The sequence below is a fragment of the Garra rufa genome, chromosome 7 (assembly GCF_049309525.1).
Source record: "Garra rufa chromosome 7, GarRuf1.0, whole genome shotgun sequence".
Classification (NCBI taxonomy): Eukaryota; Metazoa; Chordata; class Actinopteri; order Cypriniformes; family Cyprinidae; genus Garra; species Garra rufa.
In genome coordinates, this window is record NC_133367.1 from 17,880,638 (window position 1) to 17,899,528 (window position 18,891).

General features: G+C 37.3%; 3 protein-coding genes across 3 annotated transcripts in view; all 3 read right to left on the reverse strand.

The window, feature by feature from the left end:
- The window catches only part of LOC141338024 (SLAM family member 6-like), a 384,898-nt gene that overhangs the window by 27,890 nt on the left and 338,117 nt on the right, over window positions 1-18,891 (reverse strand). The window lies entirely within an intron of this gene.
- LOC141338601 (uncharacterized) lies at window positions 1,478-5,790 on the reverse strand. Its single transcript, XM_073844203.1, has 2 exons — window positions 5,576-5,790; window positions 1,478-2,651 (listed from the first exon to the last, which is right to left on the reverse strand). Exons 1-2 carry the CDS (start codon window positions 5,628-5,630, stop codon window positions 1,495-1,497), a joined length of 1,212 nt encoding a protein of 403 aa, XP_073700304.1. The 5' UTR covers window positions 5,631-5,790; the 3' UTR covers window positions 1,478-1,494.
- LOC141338591 (uncharacterized) lies at window positions 9,569-17,882 on the reverse strand. Its single transcript, XM_073844192.1, has 3 exons — window positions 17,774-17,882; window positions 15,558-15,673; window positions 9,569-12,599 (listed from the first exon to the last, which is right to left on the reverse strand). Exons 2-3 carry the CDS (start codon window positions 15,610-15,612, stop codon window positions 9,658-9,660), a joined length of 2,997 nt encoding a protein of 998 aa, XP_073700293.1. The 5' UTR covers window positions 15,613-15,673; window positions 17,774-17,882; the 3' UTR covers window positions 9,569-9,657.

Here is an 18,891-nt window from a genome sequence, read left to right on the forward strand (position 1 = left end):
TTTCAAAACAGCAAACATGGCGCGAGGCTGCAAATGCAAACACAAACAGGCCAAAAGCGTGAAAAAAAGTACAAATTGGTAGCACCTTAACAGCATTCATGATAATCCTGAAATACAATGATTCTTAACCAAAGAAAAGTAAATAGGGCAAATAAAATGAGGTTTTTGTGTAAATGAGAGGCCAAACCGCAGGGTAATATCTGCGTCTTCCCTTCGTGTAAACGGGGCCTGAGACCTGGTGGGTGCAAATGTAACCCCTCACACCCAGGTCCCACTCGCATTCGCTCCAAGCAGGTCTCCAGCATGGGACGCACTAACAAGGAGGCTAAAGGCTGCAACCTCGCGCGTCAGTCGCTAGTGCATCTCTTGTTAAGGGGGAGTGAGGTTTACCTGCACTGCACCTACCATCTGGCCTCTGTTACACTCACCCCCATAGATGTAAAATATCGCCATAGATGTGCACAAAATCTGTAATGGAAATGTGCCCAGTAGTGGGAAAGGTAGGAACATCCCCTAAACTTTCTCCCCACAGAGCTTAGTCCAAGCATGGACTCCAGCCCTCATGGCCACCATCAGATCTGCCTCAGGGAAGACAAGACTTGTATCCAGTGTGGAAGGTTTTTTTTTTTTGTTTTTTTTTATGTCAGCATTGCTCTCAAGATTGCAGGCCACAACACTCACAATGGTAAATATTTATAATGATAATTTGTGAAATACACTTCTAAGCAGTTCAGTTCTAAGCAGTGTTAGTGTATTGTTCCGCCATGGCGGTTGTGGTTTTTACTTTTGGTTTGTTATAGGCACATCATGTTTTCTAATCGATGCACAGGTGAATGTTTATGTCACGGATTCTGTTATATTTCACTTGTTTTATTTTCAGCCTAAACCACATTTGCCACCTCTGCTAATTGTACATTGTACAAGGAGTGAATGTACAGCACTCTCTCCACCCTCAGTACCACGACTGAGGTGAGTCCCTTGAGCAAGGCACCGAACCCCTAACTGCTCGCCGGCTGCTCCAGGTGTGTGTTCACGGTGTGTGTGTGATCACTTCTGTGTGAGTGCACTTGGATGGGTTAAATGCAGAGCACAAATTCTTAGTATGGGTCACCATACTTGGCCTCACGTCACCTCCTTTCCTATCCTTTACTTGCTGAATAATGTCCATAAATCCTAAATACAGAAGCCATTAAACAATCATCTGTATTTGCCACACATCTTGCTGGAGTTCCGTAGTGGACTAGCACTCCCCCTATCTTTGGAAACAGTTTCCCTTTAAATGTATTGATAACATTGACAAAACACTTGAAGAGGATAACAATTCAGTTTACTCAAAGTTGAATAAAAAGGCATTTTCAAAAACTGAGGTGATTTCCTTGTTTTATTTATTAGTTTGAATGAGGGTAACTAAACGTTTGAACAAACTCATAAAGCTAAATAATTCAAATAATCTCTGATTAATCATATCACACTTGGAGATACAGGATCAGAACTTTAACTACTTACTGTCATTTCAGACACGCAGACATGTAATTTATGCGAGATTAAAGAAGATAATTGAGTGAATCTCTTCCCACATGAATGGCAGTCATACAGCTGCTTCTCCTTTGTATGACCTTTCAGATGGTCCTCCAGGAACTCTGCCCTAAAAGATTTTCTGCTGCTTTGATCACAGTTTTGTAGTCCTTTTCTAAGATGAGTAAGCCGATGTTTTTTTAAACCACTGTATATTTTAAAACTCTTCCCACACTGTTCACATATGTATGGCTTCTCTTCAGTGTGGATCCTCATGTGTCCATAAAGGCCTCCTTTTTGTGTGAAACTTTTCCCACACTGATCACATGTGTACGGCTTCTCTCCAGTGTGGATCCTCATGTGTTTGTTAAGGCCTCCATTTTGAGTGAAACTCTTCCCACACTGAACACATATGTATGGCTTCTCTCCAGTGTGGATCCTCATGTGTCCATCAAATGCTCCTTTTTGTGTAAAACTCTTTCCACATTGATCACATGTGTACGGATTCTCTCCAGTGTGGGTTTTTAGGTGTGCATCACAGTTTTCTTTTCGTCTGAAACTCTTCCCACACTGATCGCATATGTATGGCTTTTCTCCAGTGTGGGTTTTTAGGTGTGCATCACGGTTTTCTTTTAGTCTGAAACTCTTCCCACATTGGTCACATATGTATGGCATCTCTCCAGTGTGGATCCTCATGTGTCCATTAAAGGTTCCTTTTTGTGTGAAACTCTTCCCACACTGATCACATGTGTACGGCTTTTCTCCAGTGTGGATTTTTAGGTGAGAATCACGGTTTTCTTTTCGTCTGAAACTCTTCCCACATTGATCACATATGTATGGCTTCTCTCCAGTGTGGATATTTGTGTGTCTTTTAAGCACTACTTTTAGTCTGAAACTCTTCCCACACTGATCACATGTATATGGCTTCTCTCCAGTGTGGACTCTCATGTGTTCGTTGAGGGTTTGCTTAGATCTGAAACCCTTTCCACACTGATCACATGTGTACGGCTTCTCTCCAATGTGGATTTTTAGATGTTCATGGTTCATGGAGGATGAAGAGATTTCTTCAGTTTTTACATGATGGTTTACCCCCTCTTCAACCAGTTCTTTAATCTCCTTGTTCTCTTCTATCAGGCCTACAATTAAAGTAAAAATGTCAGAAAATCTTAAAAGAAAAATAAATGTGAAAGGAAAAGTACATGTGAAACTTCAAATAACAATCTGCAATCTGAATTAAAGTTTCAGGAGGGAAGTCTTTAGCAAGAGAGACCGAAAGTTGGTAGTTTTGAGCAGATCAGTGCCATGGACAAACTGGATGAAAAAAAACCCCAGTAAGACTGCATATTGGAAAACCACCCTCTCGCATTCAATCTTTTCCAAAATGAAAATATTTTTGTAACAACATGAGCCTCTTAAAATGACGGAAGTTAACAACATAAGTGATATTCACAATGGTAAGCAAGCGCTGCTGAGTTTAAGTTTCACATATCTGCATATCTCATATATCCTCATTTGGTTTCTCCTTATGAATGACAAATAATATATACTATTTATAGCTGTTGATATAGACAGTTAATTCCTAATGCACTGGCTAGTTCCTAGAAATATTTGGTGCAAAAGCCCACATATTCAGGCTTTTTTTTTTGGAAGGCTGAAATGCCATTTGTCTGTTATGTGTACAGATATGAACGAATCATGCTTCAGTATTCCTCATATCGCAATTAATGCAATACAAGTAAACCAAACTGAAAAAGAACTAAGTTTTAGGCTCTACTGGGTGCCCAATTAATGGAAAGTTATTTGCTTTCAAGTTGCAGTACAGTTTTTGGTTTAAAATGAACAAAAATCAATCAATCAATCAATTATTGTCTTAATGTAGTGTTTCAAAGTCAAATGGTAAACTTATAGTATTGATTCATTATTAAATGTTTGGGTTGGAGTTCATGTGAAATGTCAGTTTCGTGAAACCTATCCTTGCGTTATGATGTCACATCCATAAACAAAAAGAAGAAAGCATTTCAGACATGGCAACAACTCAGTTGTTCTCAAAGACTTCAATTGTATTAAATACTGTCATAATTATATTATTAAAAATGGCATAAGATATATGGGCGACATTTGACTCTTGAGTCAGGGGGGGCAAGAAAAGAAAAAAATCAGATGTAAGCATTAAAACAGTGCCCTACGGTATTGCAGCACATCAAAGCAGTCAATTAAAGCGCTGCACTTCAGCCCGGGCCGATGGGCCCTGACTTTTTTTTACACCCCAGGGCTACGCTTCGGGCCAATTTTCACGTCATAGTTCAGACCCGGGCCGGCATCGGGCCAGTTTTAGGCTTCTCCTTATTTTCATAATTTAGACATCCATCAATTATGGTGAAGAAAAAAAATGCCGCGCTGGTGGAAACAACACGAAACTTCACTTTCGCTTTCACTTTTGAGACCGACTCAGACACCGTTTAGTGTGCTTTAGCGCAGCTGAATCCGCGTTCAAGCGCACACAATAGGCTAAAACTTGCCCCAAGCACCGGCAAAAATAAATAACAATGAATGTGTCGAGGAAAGAGTACGGACATAAATGAATTATTTATTAATTAATTTGTGTATTCTGAGTCAGTATCGCAAAGATCCTGACTCGCAATCTCCTTTTTGGACGCACCTTTAGAGAGAAATTCATCTTTACGGATTACATGAAAGAGTTTGTGCTTTTGATTTGTTTTATTTCGTTAAGTAATAATTTAAAGCTTTCTATAAATGTATTTATTATGTCTGTGAGGCATGCATTTCGCTTCATTTTGTTAAGCACTCTGGTTCAAGAACCAGACGGCAGAAAGCACATAAGTTTTGTTTTCTTTATTTTATAAAAATGCTGTAACGTTTTTTTCGATGTATTACTCGTACTTTGTGAGCAAAAATGACGGATAATTTTAAATTGCTTCCAATGAAAAAAATGCAAGTGATCGCGCTGGTGCCTCGATGTCCTGCAAGCTTTAGCTTCCACTTTCTGCACAAACTATGCGCATATAGCGCACATTTATCTGTAACGTTTAAACTACCATTGTTTTATACTTGAACTGTTTTATATCTATAGTTTTCATTTTAGGCAAGTCGTGATGATTTGAGAAGGCAAACTGATCAAACAGACTAGGATCAGTCTTCCGCTGGGCGCTGTTCGGTAAATATATATATATATATATATATATATATATATATATATATATATATTTAACGAATAAAAAGCGTTTTTCTAAATTAGCTAAATAAAAAACGAAACTAAATATAAACATTTTGCCATTACATACAAAACTGAACTATTTTATAGCTGAAACAGTAAGTTGTTTTGGGAGAAGGGGAAAATATATTTTTATCCCGTCTATTGCTTCACCGTTATTTCGAGAATAAACCCAGCGTAAATATGCAAATGTCACTCCCAAAACATATCAGCTTGCATGTGCCGAAAAACGAAAGTTTCATACAAATTCTAAATGGATTATAGCCTGGAAAGTGCAAAGCACCCTCCCCTTATTATCACTAAAAGTTCATAGAGATCTCACAAAATTCCGTTATAATTAATAAAGCTCTCTAAACTACACAATTAATATTTTATTTACATCGCGTCTACACTCATAAGATGATTCACGAGCGCACAAAACGGCACTTAATAAAAACCGATCAGGCGCTTTCAGCAGTGAGTGAATTCTGACAAGTGTTTCTAATTGTTTGGAAACAACAGATATGTCTGTGATTGGCTACATTGCTCAACGCTGCAAAAACACGTTGGATAGTTTGCCAGATCTTCAATTGCTTTGCTTTCGTTTGAGGGTTAGCACCGTCTAGTTCCCAAGTACAACCGAGCCTAAGCTTGGCTAAAGCAGTTGCAGCGGGGCTGTCGAGGATTCCATGACTAACTGCCCCCCTCAACTCAATGTAATATGAACCACTGTAACTTGTAACTTCACATCTTTTCTGTGCCGCAGCTTTAACTGTTATTTCACAGCTTTTATTATGCTTCTGCTGAAAGCTTTATAAACTCAGTGAAGAATTAAGAATATACACCAACCTATTTGCTGTTCAGTATCTTCCTGTTTTATTCTGCAGGGTTCTGGATCAGTCATGTTTTCGGCTTTCTTTCATAAACTGTTGCTGGAGGAGTTGAACTGTTGCTAAATTTCTGTGGGATTGGAAGAGCAGATCTGCCAAAATCAAAAATCAAATTGATTCCTTCATTGATCCACACAAATAAATCATGTTGTTTAATGTGCAAAATGTAAAGTTAATTATTTTGTTTTAAATCAAATTAACATTTTCTAACTATTATATCTTTCTAGACTTTCTAACAGTTGACATTAGTATATAACCACAAAATGCAAGTTAAATGCTGAGGAAACACTTGTCAGAGGCATTAACCAGCACATGCATCTGTCAAAGTACAACAGAGCAAGACATGCACTGCAAAAAATGCTTTTCTAGCTTAGATTTTTTTTTTTACTTGTTTTCAGCCAAAATATCAAAAAAATCTTAAATCAAGAAGGTTTTTCTAGACGAGTAAAAATTATTGTCTTGTTTTCAGAAAAAAAAATTAAGTGTGTTTTTGCTTGAAACAAGCAAAATAATCTGCCAATGGGGTAAGAAAAAAAATAAACTTGTTTTTTTCTGTTTGAAATAAGATTTTTTTTTTTTTTCTTACCCCATTTGCAGATTATTTTGCTTGTTTCAAATTTTTGCAGTGTGGCAAATGTTCACGCTTTTTTTTAATTTCATACGCTTATGAATATAAAGCCTTCTCATGTTTTGGACAACTTCACTTTATTTGAATCTCTCTTAAGGGAAAACAATAATAAATTATTAAATTATTTACCAGTCGTGTGGTAATTTCACAAAATAAACACAAATAATAATAAATCTCATAATGAATCATTTTCTTAATAAATCTCATCAACATCTCGACGTGACGCGAGAGCAACCAGTCTGTTGAGGATTCTGCGGGGTCTTAACGCCTTCAGCAAACGTCTGCAAACCAAACAATGATGTGTCCAAAAATCAGCTGTTTTCAGTTTTAACAAAAATATGTTTTAAACTTGACACGGGACAATTCCGTGATAATTCGAAATGGTCGGCAACCCTACTGCTAGGGTAAATTTCAGTTAGCAAACGCCAGAAAAGAGGCACAAATAGAGCTGTGCCACAGTAAAACAACACAGAAGTGACCCTGCAAAATATAGTTTTACCAAGCTCTATTTTTATAATTGTATAAATGTACGAATTATCTCACCCCAGAAGACTCAAAGCTGTGTTATGACGCTACTGGTAACTACTTCTTTTGCTTTTCTGGCTGTTACAGGCCAACGTGAAGGTGCATACCGCCACCTACTGTTGGAGTGTGTAACTTCATGACTTGATTGTGATTTTAAATTCTTTTAAACCACTTTCTTGCAAAAAGTTTATTATAGCCATGGTAAGTCTGATCATTTCCTATTCCTAAAACACTTCTAATGTCCCAATTCCTGCATTTAATTTCTTCACATTTGTCACTTTATTCATAAGAAGTAATTGTTAAGTCTTGCATGTCCTGATCGTCTGATCGTTTCCTTCTTTCTATTTCTACTATTAACTATTCTAATTTTAATTGATTTTTTTACTTCTGTAATATTACCTTCTTGTATTTCCCAAATCCCAACTCTTTTGCCACTGTTTGTCAATGTTTCTTTTAAATAAAATGGTCCTTTATTTTTTTCCAGTTGGAATATCTATATTATCAGAGCTTATTTGTTTTACATTTTTTTTGCTAATTTATCAATGTGTTGGGCAATATGCTAAATTTTCATATCGTCCTATGGTCAATCTGTGAGATCATTTATACATAGATTATTGTGCTTATTTATTTAATTTTTTACTTAGTTCAGTGAACTAACACCAGCATGAGGCTAAAACAGCCTAGTGTTTTAATATGACTGAATTTGTATTTAACATGATAACAATTTAATGGAAACATTTGTACGTTACTAATTATAATGCTTATATTTCCTTATTTATTCAAAAAGTGCCTATACAGAAAATGAGTAATGAACATTTACATTATCAAAAAACATCAACACTGACTTCAGTGTAGTGCGAGTTTGACCACTTTAAAAAAACACTCCCATTATATTCAATTAAGCTTTATACGATGGCTGAATAGGAAAGACTATGACGCGTGTCTCCGAAACTGGTGGATTACTGAGCTGAAATCACATATTATTGAAAAAGTCACGCAAAAGTAAATGTACTTTGCATGTTGTTAGTATACGCTACAGTTTAGTTAGCGAACCGCCAATGAAGACAATGGAACGTAAATAGTGTGTGAACATTGTTTTTCAGAGGCGTGCTCTGTCCTAAATTTGACACACCCCAAAGCAGTGGCGTTGTAGCGTTGCCAGCGGCACTGAGCGCAAATTTGACGCTGTAGTGTGAACGCACCGTTAGGCTGCCCGGTGTAGAAGGATGCGCCAGCTATGATACGCTGTTCATCCAACTTGGCTGTGCTTTCAATTTTGTTAAAGGAAAGGATGAAGCTGATTGGTTGGTTCATGTCACATGGTCTGCAGTGAGCTTGCGGAATTTTGAAAAGTTGAGATGTTTTTATCCCTACGCGCCTGGAAAAAACGAGCGTGTCGCACCGCGTCGCTTCCATTACGAGCGCGCATACCGCGCGTCTACATTTGAAATAACGAACTTGAGTGCACTAAAGACGCTTCATGTGAACGGCCCCTTGGCCAGGTCAGGTGTGTGGGAACATTTTGGATTTCATCTTAATTTGTCAGTTCATCTGAGAAGACATCACGCCAGTGTGTTGGTACATGCAAGTTAATTCTTCAGTTCAATCTTTATGTGCTAAAAAGGCACACAAATTCCTGTAGAGATACACATTGTCCTGTTTTTGCCAAATAAATGAAAAGCAGGTCATCAATGTCTTCTCTCTTGCTGTATCAAATCTCCCCTAGCTTTCCTCAGAGATGGTCTCAATAATGTGCTTAAAGTCAAGTCCAATTCAGTTTGTGTATGATTACATGATATAACTTTTTTTTTTAAATAATGTATCCTAAATTGTGGATAATCAAGCTACATTTCATATGCCAAAGTAAACTTCTGGAGTGTTAAAGATTAAAATGAAAAATAAAAACAAGAACCGTACAGAACCAAAAACCGTGACCCTCAAACGGTGATACGAACCGAACCGTGGGTTTTGTGAACCGTGCCACCTCTAGTTGGAGTTCATGTGAAATGTCAGTTTCGTGACACTTATCTTTGTGTGACAATGTACCAAATCAGTAAACGATTTCTGTGTGGGTCTTTTTTTTTTTTTTTCACAGTAGCTGCGTTTCCATTACCCTTTAAGTTACACAATTTGCGCATTACAAATATTACTAATGGAAACGCGTCAAATGGGCAAAAACTACCATACATCACAAAAAAGGTTTTTCTTTTTTTTTCGCATTTACATGTAATATTTGATTAAATATAGCCAAAATTCCACAAAAATCTCTTGCCATGCCTTATCATGAGATGAAAATACTTTTTATTCGACATTAATAATACATTGCCAAAGTTTTGCGATCTGTAATGAAATGTGCCTAGTGGGACAGGTAGAAGAGAAACATCCCCTAAACTTCCCCCCCACAGAGCTTAGTCCAAGCATGGACTCCAACCCTCATGGCCACCACTGGATCCATCTTGGGGAAGACAAGGCTGTTTTTTTTTTTGCTGAAGTCAGCATGAGCTGCCAGCTTACATTCTCCAGCCCACAAGCCTCAGTGTTCTAAATATTGCCGGCCACAGCACTCACAATGGAAATATATATATATATATATATATATATATATATATATATATATATATATATTGATAGTTTGTAGATAAATATTCTAGCCTCCTGTGTGTTGTGAATTACACTTTTGTTTAATGTGGTTTATTTCTAAGCAGTGTTGGTGTATTGGTAACATTGATAGAATACATAAAGAGGAAAATAATTCAGGTAACTCAACTTTGAATAAAAAGGCATTTTCAAAAACTGAAGTGATTTCCTTGTTTGATTTATTAGTTAGAATGGGTGTAATTCAACATTTGAACAAACTCATAAAGCTAAATCATTCTAATAATCTCTGATTAATCAATATTAACCATCACACTTGGAGATACAGGTTCAGAACTTGAACTACTTACTTTGATTTCAGACACGCAGACATGTAATTTATGAGAGACTAAAGAAGATAATTGAGTGAATCTCTTCCCACATGAATGGCAGTCAAACGGCTGCTTCTCCTTTGTATGACCTTTCAGATGGTCCTCCAGGACCTCTGCCCTAAAAGATTTTCTGCTGATTTGATCAAAGTTTTGTGGTCTTTTTCTAGGGTGAGTAAGCCGATGTTTTGTAAAATCGCCATATTTTTTAAAACTCATTTCACACTGATCACATGTGTACGGCTTCTCTCCAGTGTGGATCCTCATGTGCTTGTTAAGGCCTCCTGTTTGTGTGAAACTATTTCCACACTGATCACATGTATATGGCTTCTCTCCAGTGTGGATCCTCATGTGTTTTTTAAGGCCTCCTTTATGTGTGAGACTCTTCCCACACTGATCACATGTGTACGGCTTCTCTCCTGTGTGGGTTTTTAAGTGTGCATTAAGGTATTCTTTTCTTCTGAAACTCTTCCCACACTGATCGCATGTGTAGGGCTTCTCTCCAGTATGGATCCATTTGTGCCTATCATGGGTAGTTTTTTGTCTGAAACTCTTCCCACACTGCTCACATGTGTAGGGTCTCTCTCCAGTGTGGATTTTCATGTGTTGATTAAGGGTTGCTTTTAGTCTGAAGCCTCTTTTACATTGACCACATGTGTACGGCTTCTTGCCAGTGTGGATACTCATGTGTCTTTCAAGTATTACTTTTAGTCTGAAACTTTTCCCACATTGATCACATGTGTATGGTGTCTTCCTAGTGTGGATATTCATGTGTTTTTCTAGTATTACTTTTAGTATGAAGCACTTTCCACACTGACCACATGTGTATGGCTTCTTTTCAGTGTGGATTCTCATGTGCTTGTTAAGGGCTCCTTTTTGTGTGAAACTCTTCCCACACTGATCACATGTGAACGGCTTCTGTCCAGTGTGTATTTTTAGGTGTGCATTGCAGTTTTCTTTTCGTCTGAAACTCTTCCCACACTGATCGCATGTGTAGGGCTTCTCTCCAGTATGGATCCTTGTGTGCCTATCAAGGGTAGTTTTTTGTCTGAAACTCTTCCCACACTGCTCACATGTGTAGGGTTTCTCTCCAGTGTGTATTTTCATGTGTTGATTGAGGGTTGCTTTTAGTCTGAAGCCTCTTTTACATTCACCACATGTGTACGGCTTCTTCCCAGAGTGGATATTCATGTGTCTTTCAAGTATTATTTTCAGTCTGAAACTTTTCCCACACTGATTACATGTGTATGGCGTCGTCATAGTGTGAATATTCATGTGTCTTTCAAGAATTACTTTTAGTCTGAAGCACTTGCCACACTGATCACATGTATACGGCTTCTCTCCAGTGTGGATCTTCATGTGTTTTTTAAGGCCTCCTTTGTGTGTGAAACTCTTCCCACACTGATCACATGTGTACGGCTTCTCTCCAGTGTGGATCCTCATGTGTTTGTTAAGGCCTCCTGTTTGTGTGAAACTCTTGCCACATTGATCACATGTGTATGGTTTCTCTCCAGTGTGGATCCTCATGTGTTTTTTAAGGCCTCCTTTATGTGTAAGACTCTTCCCACACTGATCACATGTGTACGGCTTCTCTCCAGTGTGGGTTTTTAGGTGTGCATTAAGATATTCTTTTCGTGCAAAACTCTTGCCACAATGATCACATGTGCACGGCTTCTGTCCAGTGTGTGTTTTTAGGTGTGCATCACAGTTTTCTTTTAGTCTGAAACTCTTCCCACACTGATCACATATGTATGGCTTATCTCCAGTGTGGATCTGTGTGTGTTTGTAAAGGGTACCTATATGTCTGAAGCTCTTCCCACACTGACCACATGTGTGCGGCTTCTCCCCAGTGTGGATAGTCATGTGATTTTCAAGTGTTGATTTTAGTCTGAAGCTCTTCCCACACTGACCACAAGTGTGCGGCTTCTCCCCAGTGTGGATAGTCATGTGATTTTCAAGTGTTGATTTTAGTCTGAAGCTCTTCCCACACTGACCACATGTGTGCGGCTTCTCCCCAGTGTGGACAGTCATGTGATTTTCAAGTAGGGATTTTAGTCTGAAGCTCTTCCCACACTGACTACATGTGTGTGGCTTCACCCCAGTGTGGATATTCCTGTGTCTTTCAAGTGATACTTTTATTCTGAAACTCTTCCCACACTGATTACATGCATGTGGCTTCTCTCCAGTGTGGATCATCAGGTGTTCATTGAGAGACTGCTGAAATCTGAAACTGTTCCCACACTGATTACATGTGTACGGCTTCTCTCCAGTGTGGATCTTTATGTGTCTATTAAGGGCTCCTTTATGTGTGAAACTCTTCCCACACTGATCACACGTGCACAGCATCTCTCCAGTGTGGGTTTTTAAGTGTGCATCACGATATTCTTTTCGACTGAATCCCTTTCCACACCGATCACACGTGTAGGGCTTCTCTCCAGTGTGGATCCTTGTGTGTTTATTAAGAGTAGATTTTTGTCTGAAGCTCTGTCCACACTGAACACATGTGTATGGCTTTTCCCCACCGTGGATATTCATGTGTCTTTTGAGGGTTCCTTTTAGTCTGAAGCTCTTCCCACATTGACCACATGTGTATAGCTTATCCACTGTGTGGATATTCATGTGTTTCGTAAGGTTTCCTTTAATTGTGAAAGTCTTTTCACATTGATCACATGCATACAGCTGCCCTTCAAGATGACATTTGATGTTAATATCAAGAGTTTGCTTGCATGGGACACTCTTTTCACACTGAGGCCAGATTGTGTCTCTTATTTTTAATGAAGAACTCCAAGATGTTTCTTCAGTTTTAACATGATGGTTCTCCCTCTTTTCAATCAGTTCCTTCATCTCCTTGTTCTTTTCTATCAGGTCTAAAATGAAGAGTTAAACAGTTCAGTAAAACAACGTATTCAGAAAATCTTAAAAGAAAATAATGTGAAAGGAAAAGAACATGTGAAACTTAAGATAACAGTAGAAAGCATAACTAGTTTGATGCATTCATTTGAATTGGGTATATTTACTATCCAATTATGGCTTTAAAAATATTACAAACAGGTATCATAGTGAAAATTATTATTACGTGTTAGATTAACTATACTTTAAATTTTTAAAACGTAAAAAATATGGTTGCAAAATTTGTGAACCAGATATTTCTAAATATGAAAAATGATACTGCTCAGATATAGGCTCATATACAGTCGTGGCCAAAAGTTTTGAGAATTACAGAAATATTGGAAATTGGAGAAGTTGCTGCTTAAATTTTTATAATAGCAATTTGCATATACTCCAGAATGTTATGAAGAGTGATCAGATGAATTGCATAGTCCTCCTTTGCCATGAAAATGAACTTAATCCCGAAAAAAACTTTCCACTGCATTGTTAAGAAGGCTTCACGGCGTCCAAGAAAGTCCAGTAAGCGCCAGGATCGTCTCCTAAAGAGGATTCAGCTGCGGCATCGGAGTGCCACCAGTGCAGAGCTTGCTCAGGAATGGCAGCAGGCAGGTGTGAGCGCATCTGCACGCACAGTGAGGCCAAGACGTTTGGAAGATGGCCTGGTGTCAAGAAGGGCAGCAAAGAAGCCACTTCTCTCCAAAAAAAAAAAACATCGGGGACAGATTGACCTTCTGCAAAAAGTATGGCGAATGGACTACTGAGGACTGGGGCAAAGTCATATTCTCCGATGAAGCCTCTTTCCGATTGTTTGGGGCATCTGGAAAAAGGCTTGTCCGGAGAAGAAAAGGTGAGCGCTACCATCAGTCCTGTGTCATGCCAACAGTAAAGCATCCTGAGACCATTCATGTGTGGGGTTGCTTCTCATCCAAGAGAGCGGGCTCACTCACAATTTTGCCCAAAAACACAGCCATGAATAAAGAATGGTACCAAAACACCCTCCAACAGCAACTTCTTCCAACAATAGTTTGGTGAAGAACAATGCATTTTCCAGCACGATGGAGCATCGTGTCATAAGGCAAAAGTGATAACTAAGTGGTTCGGGGACCAAATTTTGGGTCCATGGCCAGATCTTAATCCCATTGAGAACTTGTGGTCAATCCTCAAGAAGCGGGTGGACAAACAAAAACCCACTAATTCTGACAAACTCCAAGAAGTGATTATGAAAGAATGGGTTGCTATCAGTCAAGTTGATTGAGAGAATACCCAGTCGAACTGCAGAGGTCCTGAAAAAGAAGGGCCAACACTGCAAATACTCTTTGCATAAATGTCATGTAATTGTCAATAAAAGCCTTTGAAACGTATGACGTGCTTGTAATTATATTTCAGTACATCACAGAAACAACTGAAACAAAGATCTAAAGGCAGTTAAGCAGCAAACTTTGTGAAAACTAATATTTTTGTCATTCGCAAAACTTTTGTCCATGACTGTAGGCTTTTTGTTTGTCAGGTGCACAGATATGAACAAATCATGCTTCAGTATTGAGTGAAAACAGTTTCCCCATAACGTTAGCAACTAATGCAATGCAACTGAATCATACTGAAAGGGAACTAAGTTTCAGGCTGTATTTGGTATCCAGATTCTGGAAATTTATCTGGATATTATTTCTTTTCAAGTTGCAGTAATAAACAAAAATCAATCAATCCATTATTGTCTAAGTATAGTATATAGTGTTTCAAAAAATGTAAAATGGTAATCTTATAATATTGAGGTATTATTAAATGGTTGGGTTGGATTTTTATGTAAAATGTCAGTTTTGTGACATTTTTCTTTGCGTGATGCCACATCTATAAACAAAAAAGGAAGAAAGAAAGCATTTCAGATATGGCAACAACTCTGTGACTTAAATTGTATTCGATACTGTTATACAATTAAAAATTGCATAAGCTATTTATCAATCATTTTATCAAATGTCTGCATTGCAACCCTCCACAATGTGGGTAAATTACATGCATGCAAAATTTCCAAGCTAGATGACCAAGTAATGTCTATCATTAGCCATTGGCTAATAAATTGTTCATGTTCACCCACCAGTGTTTAAGTTACAGGCTAACTGTACGTTTAACACGGATATTTCACTTGCCTTTACTCCTTTTGAAAACTGCACACCTAAGAGATTAATTAATCTCACTGGATGCATTGTAAACTCTAGTGTGAAGGCGCCTGACTCGCCATTGCTAAGATTGCTCAGTGTAAATTATAGTCTTTGGTAGTAGGCGGAACTAATGTGCAAACGCTTTGGTTGGTGCTCACCTATTACCGTCAATATTTTGAGTTTAGCAAATTAGACCAAGCAAATGCAGTATTATTATTATACGTTCCGTATCATTGTTAGTTTCTCTTTTTTACCTTTTACAAAAAAACAAAAACAAAACTAAAGGACCAAGAATGTCCCAAGCACCATCACTAGTCCTTCGTTCTGTTACAATAACAAATATGCATTCATTCATACATACATGGTTACCACGTTTAGTTCTAATTTCTTTAGATCAAACATAAAAATGCTTGATTGACTGATGTTGAAACTTTATCAATTAAAAGCTACTTTCAGATCATATCATATAAAAAAATAATCTGATTTGGTGGAATCATACAAAACATATACATGTTAGTCTAAACTAAAAAAAAATGTGGAAGACAATACCAGCTCATTCTTTTAATTTTTTACAGTAGTCTTTTCCTTTTGAAAGATAAATTCTTGATACCATAAGTGACTTATGCACTGTTAATGCCTTTACCCACAAGTGCCAGTACACCAGAATCTATCATATTCATACTTCATACATGTACTGCATCTTTAACTGTTATTTCACAGCTTTTATCATTTTTGTGCTTGTGGTTTTATAAACTTAGTGAAGAATTAAGAATATAAACCAACCTATTTGTTGTTCAGTATCTTCCTGTTTTATTCCGCAGGGATCTGGATCAGTCATGTTGTCGGCTTTTCTTTCTTTTCAACTCCAGGTGAATTCACGTGTGGTTGGAGGAGCAGATCTGCCAAAATTCGAAATTAAATCAGTTATCAAATTGACGCTTTCATTAATTCACACACTTAAATCATGTGGTTTATGTAAATCCATCAATCAAAATATAAAGTTATTTAATTAGTTTTAAATCTAAATTTCATACAGATATTATATATTTCTATTACATTATATCTATATCTATTATATCTTTATAGACTTGAGTCTATGAAGACATTTGAGAGGTAAGTATATAACCATAAAATGCAAGTTATATGATGAGGAAACAATTGTCAGAGGCATTGACCAGCTCAAACATCTGTAAAAGTACAACGCTTATGCTTTTTTATTTTAAGTGCTTATGAATATAAAGCATTATGTTTCAGACAACTTCATTCTCTTGACTCTCTCTAACAACTCATCAGGGAAAACCGATCAAGGAAAACATAGATCTAGAGCATAGTGGCCATTATATAAAACACAAAGGAACTTACCCTTCATGAGATATTGCTGGGAAAATGACGGATCCAAAAGAAATTTTTACTTAATTAGAATAACGTTTTAATGAATTGTTTGGCCTTCTAAAACACCAATGTAAGTGTAATGTAGACTGAGATACTAACACAAATAGAGAGTTGAGTCCCTTTAAAGTTCCAGGACAAATCAATGCACAGACTTTTTCTTCATTCAATTTGCACACTGAACATGGGTTAGAGATCTTAATTTAGAAAGTGCACCCGATTAATGCGTTTATTTTTAAAATGTACAAAATTTTCTTCCATAACTTGGGAGATGGGTTCATGAATTTAGTACAATATATGTACACTAGGGATGCAACAATACAGTTAGTGCACGGTTCAATACGTACCTCGGTTTTTACCCACGGTTTTCGGTTCGGTTCGGTTCTGATATCCTGCCACTTCAGTGTTTTTTTTTTTTTTTGGAACAAATTAACAAAATACTCCTGTAACCTCTGCACACTAGATAAAGTGTGGTTTAGAATGTGTCTGCTTAATTTTTTTTTTTTTTTACGCAAAATAGAATGGGTTTCATTCATACTGGATGGCAGAGGGCGCCCTTGTGCAAAAGAAAACACATATGCATCAAAGAGGTAGCGCTAATAACGTTCCGTTCCAGCTTCTCTAATATGGATAAAAGCATCGTTATAACGGTAAACGTTTTGAATGATTAAATCTAAGAAAAATAAAGACTCGTCTGCAATAATATATGGTTTATCTGTGTTCTTCAAGCCATCTCGGGTATTTTTAAAGGCCAATGCTAATCGACATAAATTGAATATGAGTATAGAATTTATCGTCTGCCTCATTCTGTGATGAGAATCCACATCAGATCACAACATAAGGAAGTTATTTCAAACACTCGACTGATGTTGTGAATTAAAAACAAGTTATAATGTTTTTTGAAACTTGTTTTTATAACTTTTGTTGGACAACAGGTTTAGAAAGGCTGATCATTGCATGTCATTAGAATGGAAGATGCTCTGCGTGTTGCGTTATTTTTTTCAAATATAAGAGGGGAAGCGATTTCTCATTCTAGCACATGAAATCGTGGGCAAACATACAGCAAATTCCAAGAGAAATAAAAGGAAGGAAGATATTTAGATGCAAAACCGAAAAACCGCAATTCACAAGCGCGTATTGAACCGTGGATGTCGTACCGAACGGTTCAATATTATATTGAGTATTGTGACATCCCTATAATGTACACCAAAGCACAAATCTCATCAACCTCTCGCTGTGACGCAGGAGCGACTAGCCGACTGAGGATTCTGCTGGGTCTTAACGCCTTCAGCAAATGTTTGAAAACCAAACAATAATGTGTCCGAAAAAATAAATAATTTTCAATTTAGACTTTTCAATCGGACTGTTTCGGTGGTCATAGGCGTATGCCTTTGTATACGCGACAAAAAATGTCTTAAATGCGGGCAATTCCGTGAAAATTCGGAATGGTTGACAACCCTACTAGGCTAAATGTTTATTTCAGTCAGCCGAAGCCAGAATAAAAACCCACAAATAGAGCTGTACTAGATTAAAACAACACATAAATCACCCTGTAAAATGTTGTTTTAACAAGCTGTATTTTATAGTTGTAATTATACGAATTAACTCACCTCAGAAGACTCAAAGCTGTCTGAAGACTCTAGCTTTGACTACTTTTTCTTTTTTTTGCTTCTTGTTGTTTTACAGCGGATCGCAGAATTATAAGTGCATTACCGCCACCTATCTCTCAACTGGACCATTGACACTGAAACAAAAGTCTAATGATTAACCAGCAAACCACATTCTGTCAACCTTGATTCTTATACCCGCTCAGTCTTCATAGGACTACTTTTTCTTTCTAGTTTTAGGGACAACAATTGCACGTCGGAAAAATGGGAAAGGGTTTCTCATTGATGTTAGCGCCAATCAGCCTTAAACATACATTTACACCATTACTTTAGACAGGAAGATGATGTTGTTATGTTGTATGTATAGCCTCTGAAAATGCCATTTAAAAATTTTTGGAGAAAAATACTTTGTAATGATTTTTTAAAACATTATCTGACTTTCCATTTACTCATTACAGTAAATGTTGGGTTACATCATGGGCAGTTTAGCTTTTTTTGCGATTCATTTACAAAAGAGAAACAAAAGAAAACACATGGGGCCCTTGAATAGACTACAAAATCTGTAAAATTCCCTTTAGGCGCTCCGTAAAAACAATGTTTTCGTTTCAGAATGTGTTTCGAATTTTGCAATGAAATTGAATCGATTGACACTTATTTTTGTGAATTTGACTGATTGCAAAGGATTGTAAGTCACTGGAGAGCGGTAGCATATACACCTTTGCATCCTATGCATCTTTCAAATTAGGCTGAATGAAACATGAAACGAAAGCTTCGAAAGCAAATCAAGACGGCTTTCACCAGAGCTTGTGTTAGATATATTTCCAGTGTTTCTGTCATGAACTCTTATTTTAAAGGGGTTTCCTTGCTCCTTTTCCTTGTTAAATTGTTAAGCTTGTTTTCCCTTCTGTTTCGTTTGTGTTTTACCAGTCACTGTTTCTTCCATGTCTTTTTTTAGTGTTTTCCTTTCTCTTCATTAAAACGCATGCAACTACATTTAGATCTTTGCCTCAGCTTGCTGAATATATATAATAAATAAGTGAATAGTATTTGTAGTTCTACACAAGTAATGATAGTTAGTAGATAGTATAATATTTTAGTCTCCTATGTGTTTTGTTTTCTGA

Bases quoted from the DNA above. Each gene is read 5' to 3' on its own strand.
- LOC141338601 (XM_073844203.1), bottom strand. From the start codon at position 5,630: ATGACTGATCCAGAACCCTGCAGAATAAAACAGGAAGATACTGAACAG. The intron at 2,652-5,575 runs GTTGGTGTATAT...CTTTAATTGTAG, and splicing joins AGATACTGAACAGCAAATAG to GCCTGATAGAAGAGAACAAG.
- LOC141338591 (XM_073844192.1), bottom strand. From the start codon at position 15,612: ATGACTGATCCAGATCCCTGCGGAATAAAACAGGAAGATACTGAACAA. The intron at 12,600-15,557 runs GTTGGTTTATAT...TCTTCATTTTAG, and splicing joins AGATACTGAACAACAAATAG to ACCTGATAGAAAAGAACAAG.